This window comes from Sinocyclocheilus anshuiensis, unplaced genomic scaffold, assembly GCF_001515605.1.
Source record: "Sinocyclocheilus anshuiensis isolate Anshui unplaced genomic scaffold, SAMN03320099.WGS_v1.1 scaffold1243, whole genome shotgun sequence".
Lineage (NCBI taxonomy): Eukaryota > Metazoa > Chordata > Actinopteri > Cypriniformes > Cyprinidae > Sinocyclocheilus > Sinocyclocheilus anshuiensis.
In genome coordinates this window covers 40779-47038 of record NW_015539901.1, presented here as the reverse complement: position 1 = coordinate 47038, position 6260 = coordinate 40779, and the positions used below count along the sequence as shown (strand labels likewise).

Genomic DNA, 6260 nt, shown 5'->3' with positions numbered 1-6260 from the left:
TATTATGTTGCATGTACAAAATACTTGTATTTTATTGTTAATTTATGATATAATATTTAACAATTCAGTTTACAGCACTTGGGAATTTAACAAAATTATAAAAAATAAAAAAGAAACAATTAATGCAAATTCTTTATTCTTAATTTTGTAGAATGCAATTTACATGGGTCAGGAAATACATAAATTGGTATTCGAATTTTATCTTCCTGGGCAAGAATCTTCCTTATGTATGGGAAACATTGGTAGAGTTGTTTTTCATAGAAAACATCATCAACATCTTGCCAAGTGATTTGAAAAAGTGATTTGAACACACCTGACATCATAATTATGATTCCTAGCTCATAAATACGAACTCCACAGGAAGACTTGAACGCACCATTGAATGTATTTTTAATGTGATTAGTGCATTTTCTGATTGTGCCGCTGCTGCCTTATGATGGAGTATCGCATCTGCATCGCTGTGTTGAACTACTGTACATTTTTGTGCTGTTTATGTGACTTGAAGCGCATGTTTGTTACCTGTAAGTGTTATGGAAGACAGAGAAGGCCAAAAGTCTTTAAATGCAACGCCTGGAATTTGACCACAATAACGTGGCCATTTTGAATACATCTCTTTTGCATGTGTAGACATTCACATTAGGGTTGTCAAAATGGCTGAAAAACTACATTGAAATTTTGTATTTTAATATGATCAAAATTCGAATAATTTTCGAATTTAAAATGCATAATTTCAGTTAGGGTGAAGAAAAGCTTTTGGATTCTTTCATAAGGCCACAAGAGGGCGCATCGAGCAAAATATTACTAATGCACGTTTCTTCAAAGCATAAGATAACATAACTATCTGTGAAAAAAAGTGCATAATGTTTAAAATAATGTTTATAAACCGATCATAATTAATTAAGTTGCGTAAACAACTATAAAAAAAACAGCATCATGTATGTATGCATAGTTTAATACAAAGGACCGAAAGCCAATAACACAGAGTACATTTTTCATTTAAAAACACGGGTTGTAGTGGGATGGGGAAAAAACCCCGCCATAAAGTCTTGAGATATGCTTTTTCAAAGTTGAACATTAATTTTACATTCTTTTGCTATTTTGATGCGAGACGCGAGTGCAACGGTGATAGATGTCCCTCTAGAAAATGAGCAAAATATGTGCTCTGTGTGAACGGCTTCTTTTGAGTTTTGACGTAAACAACATCTCTGCATCGATGTTCTCTTTTCCCGCAATATTTGTAATTAACAATTCAGCAGCGCTGCATCTAGTGGCTTCAACTGGATAGGCTAACAAAAACATTATAATGCAAAGACACTTACATCGTCATCGCATCTCATGCGCCACTGATAAGGCTTCCTCCTTAATGCACACCTTAATTCGAATGCAACGTTTTTGCATTCGAATGTGGACTTTTATTTTAAATTTGACGAATATTCGAAATTCAAATTTTTTTTTGACAGCCCTAATGCATATTCTGGCCATGTTATACTATAACATTTGATGTTTGCATGCATGCATGTTGTACCATTACAACATCCTTCATGAATAAACATGATGTCTGATGTTTGTATACATATATACCAATGCACCATTGTGTCACATATGCAAATATAGTTTCAAATACAGCAATTTTATTGGCTGTTGTGCATGCTGTCGCGTTAATGCGGCATGATGACACGATCAAACTCCATGTGTTCAGTTAAAAGACTTTTGACTCTAGCTGCCTTCCATAAAGTGTTATCATTGACAAGTTGCATCACAGTAGCATTTCAGCCAGGTCTGCGTTCATGTGTTATAATGAAAATGAACAATTTCAGAGCAAACCATTTTTATATTATTTTCTATAATATTTTCAAATGTATCAAGAACAACAAACGTTTCATTGTGATACTGTATGTACACAAGTTTGTATTCTAATTTACACTTTGTTCATTGGTTTTGGGGTTTCAGTTTATATATTTGTGAAAGTATATGTTTCCAGATGTTAAGGCATCATTTATCAGAAAAATAAATACATTTTTTTTATTTATTTTCCAATTTTCATTTTGTCTTGCAGCTTATGATCTTCTAGTAAAGTGCATGAATATGACATGACTGTCTACAAGCTTCCACAATGAAATATCAGTAAAAGGTTTAATTGATAAAGTATTTATAATAAAGAAATATAAAGAGATCATCAGCTTTTATTCATTGACTTTATTCAGTTCATTCAGATCATAAATTATCAAGAAAAGTCACAGGATTTTGAATGTGTTTTAAAAAAGACATGTTTTTTTTCCCCACTCTTAAGCTTTTAAGAAAATGGCCACGGTGTGACTTTTTATGAACACTTTAGTGAAAAAGGGCACTTTTATCAATGCATTACATATAAGGGCATAACTCTAACTTACCAAACTTGTTTATCTGGATTCATAATGTATTTTTCATCAAACGTCATTTTTTATCAAGATGTTTTGCATTTACTTTTTCAGAAGTAATTTGATGAGTTGTGTAAGCACATTTACTGATTTGTCACTTGTTTAAAATCAATTAGAAGTTGGTCGTAAAAACAAAAGATTTGATAAAATATATAAATGCACATCGATATAATGATTTTGTCACTCATATTCTTTTGAAAGTTATGACGGTTCCCTCTTTTGAAAACTAGGTTTGTAACTGTGTATATTTTTAAATTGAATTGTATTTTTCCTTGTGATCATCCATAAGAAAGCTTTATAGGCTAAATGTAGAAATGTCAGTTGGGTGTGTAATTCATAAAGAGCAACATTCGCTCCACCCTGCGATCTGGTTAGTTTATAGGATCTCCAGAGAAACCAATGAACAATGTGTGACGTAAGAAACATGAAGATGGGTAATTGAAAGTATCTTTTTAAAACGTGATTTCATGAGATTTTGAAGTACTTTTTGAAGTAACAATAGCAAATGTTGCCATATTTGACATGAAAATACTACCTCTTTTAAGGACTTCTCTGACTCTGAAATTTGAGGCCTTGAACTTGTACCCATTCAATGACAGATCATCCAGTTCATACCTAACATACGACAACAGAAGATTACTGTTTTTATGCATTGAAGACAATTTATTATTATAAAAAAAAAAGTATGTTCATAAAGCAATTTTTGGTGAATAAAATGCAAATACTATTCATGCTGGTGTTGGTAACAATGAAACTACACCTTTCCGTCTTCTATTTGATTCCAGTGAATGAAAACACACAGTATGGTAATGTGAATCACTTCAGTCTTTTATATTATTGTATTCTGCAAATAACTGAGTTGAGTTTGTTTACCAAAGCGCTGATTTTGAAGGAATTTGCTGTGAAGATGAGGGTGTGACGTTGTGAAGTAGGAGGTGCGTGAGAGCGTACAGAGGACTGGTCGATCTGGTAATTCCTGTAGCTCATCTATAGTGTCCAGTGACTCATTTAAGGGTGTTTCGAGCAGTGAAACTCTTAAAGCTGTTCGCTGATAGACATCAAATGGCGTTTATGTTACAGTAGCTTTTTGTTCATTTATCAGACTGAGAACCAGGAACCATGACTGAATGAGATTTTAGATAGAAACATCATTAGTGGAACGTAATATTATTCATTACGGCACCTCGGACAAGAATATGGGAGGTAAGAAATGACACCATTAAAAAATATTTTTTAAGTATTTTTTTTAACTTTGACTTTGAACAATTCCATATGTTGCCATATTTAAGATGAAAAGTTACTAGAGTTTTTAAGCTTTAGAAATCCAGATACTATACCACTCTTAAAGGGACAGGTCACCCCAAAATGAAATTGGTTATCATTTACTGATCCTCATGTTGTTTCAGAACTGTATGACTTTAGAAAAACACATTTTTTTTTTAGAAATGTCTCAAATTGCTTTTACATACGATGAAAATCGGTGGGGTTCAATGTTGTTTGGCCCGCACTGTTCTTCAAAATATCTTTCAAATAATTCAGATTTTGCTTCAATCTGAGGCCTTATAGCAGCAGATAGCTTCCGAGTCTCATAATCATAACTTAGTATGTCATAATTTTGACTTTTTATGGCATAATCGTTACTTTTTATATCATCATTTTGATTTTTATGTCACAATTTTGACTTTTATCTCATAATTATGACATGTAATAATATAAACTTTCTATGAGATTCATTACATAATTATGGCTTTTTGTCATTATTATGACTGTTATATTTTAAACTTTTTATCTTATAATTTCTTTCTATGTCATCATGACTTATATAATAATTTTAACTTATCTCACAAGTGACGTCATATTTTTGACTTTTATATCATACTTTTAACTTTTTATCTCATAATTATGACTTTTTTTCATCATTTTGATAGTCTCTATATCTCATAATTTAAATTATATAATAATTTCAACTTTTCATAATTATGACTTAGTATGCCAATACTTTTTATGGCATATTTATGACTTTATGTCAACATTATGACACTTAATAAACTTTTTATCTCAATTTGAACTTTTTTTTATCTCATAATCAAAAGCATGTTTTTTTCTTAAGTGGCAAGAATGGACTTCCATATTATGATTACATTTTCAAGAAATAAGATCTGTAGACCTCACAGTTTATTATTAAAATAGTAAATTACCTTATTAACAACAGCCTATATTTTCCCCAAAGCTTCTGACTCTCAACCTGAGAAAAGGATTGTACTTCTTGGGAAAACCGGAGATGGCAAGAGCAGCGCCGGGAATACGATTCTCAAACAACAAGTCTTCAAGAGCAAAGCTTCGCCTGAATCAGTGACGGCTGAATGTGTCAGTGGAGACCGGAAGGTCCACGGCAAAAAGATCAGCATTATTGACACGCCTGGACTCTTCGACACCGGTCTGAATGAGGAGGCCATCAAATCCGAGATCATTCGGTCTGTGATCGAAAGCTCTCCGGGTCCAGACATGTTCACCATCGTCCTGAAGGTCGGGAGATACACGGGACAAGAGATGGAGATCGTGGATAAAATCGTCGAGTATTGTGGAGAAGACACCTTCAATCATTCGGTGGTTTTATTCACTCACGGAGAACAACTGGAAGGTCAAACCATCGATGAGTTTGTCAAGATGAGTCCAAAGCTGCAGGAGCTGGTTGATAAATGTGGAGGCCGCTGTCACGTCATCGACAGCAAATACTGGAAAAATCGTAAATTGGGATACAGGAGCAACAGAGTCCAGGTGAAAAACCTGCTGGAGACCATCGAGCAGAAGCTGAAGGACAACCAGAACGGCTGCTACACCAACGAGCTGCTTCAGATAGTGGAGGAGGAGATTCAAGAGGAGATGAAGAACATAAACGAGGACAGTCTGTCGCCAGAAGAGAAGCGAGAAGCGGCGAAAAAGGTGGTGCACAAAAAACTTCTCATCAGACTTGCGGGAGTGACCACGGGAACACTAACAGGTGCTTTTCTGGGCATCGGTGTCGCTGTGGCCTCCGTAGTGACTTTACTGAAAGCCGCCAACATTCCCGGAGTGGTGAAAGCCGGAACCGTAGCCGGAGCCGCAGGAGCCACGGGAATAGCGGCGGGAGCAGCGGCGGTGAAGGCGGGGATCGTCGCCGCGGGGGCCGGGGTCGGGGTCGGAGTGGCTGGTTCAGGTATCGCTGCCGCTGCTGCTGCAGGTGTCGCTGTTGGAGTCGCGGCTCTTGCCGGAGCGATTGGGGGAGGAGTTACCGGATGCAAAGCCGCAGAAGAAACGGATTCGGTGTGTGATGCAATAAAGAATGCCGCGAAACTCAACTACGTGAATGCCAAAGGTGCCGTGAAAAAGGCAAAGAAACAGCAACAAAAACTTTTTAAAAATGAGAAGAATGAATGTTCTGATTTGGGAACAGAATAGTAGCCTATTGTAGTGATCTATGTGTGATTATTTAACTCTATGATATATGACTGCTGTCTAGATGCATGGGGATTTTTTTTTTTAATTCTCACTATTACATGTAGGCTAAATGCTGTCACATATTATTTTTTTTTAAAGTGTTAGTTTTACTTTTTTAATTTAATTGTTTGCAATTATAATATTAAACAATTGTAGGCTACACTGTAAAATCCAATAGTTTACCTTACTTGGATTTAGTTAGTTATTTTTACTTAGTTGTTATACTTACTAGGTTTTATTAAAGGGGTGGTATGATGCGATTTAAATTTTTCCTTTCTCTTTGGAGTGTTACAAGATCTTGGTGCATAAAGAAGATCTGTAAAGTTGCAAAGACTAAAGTCTCAAATCCAAAGAGATATTCTTTAT

The 6260-nt window shown here is 35.1% G+C and overlaps 1 protein-coding gene across 1 annotated transcript; it reads left to right on the top strand.

Annotated features, from left to right (window-relative positions):
* The first annotated feature begins 3480 nt into the window (after window positions 1-3480).
* Window positions 3481-5855, top strand: LOC107686098 (GTPase IMAP family member 7-like). Its single transcript, XM_016482941.1, has 2 exons — window positions 3481-3620; window positions 4648-5855. The coding sequence occupies exons 1-2, from the start codon at window positions 3614-3616 to the stop codon at window positions 5853-5855; spliced, it is 1215 nt and encodes a 404-aa protein (XP_016338427.1). The 5' UTR covers window positions 3481-3613.
* The last annotated feature ends 405 nt before the right edge of the window (window positions 5856-6260 follow it).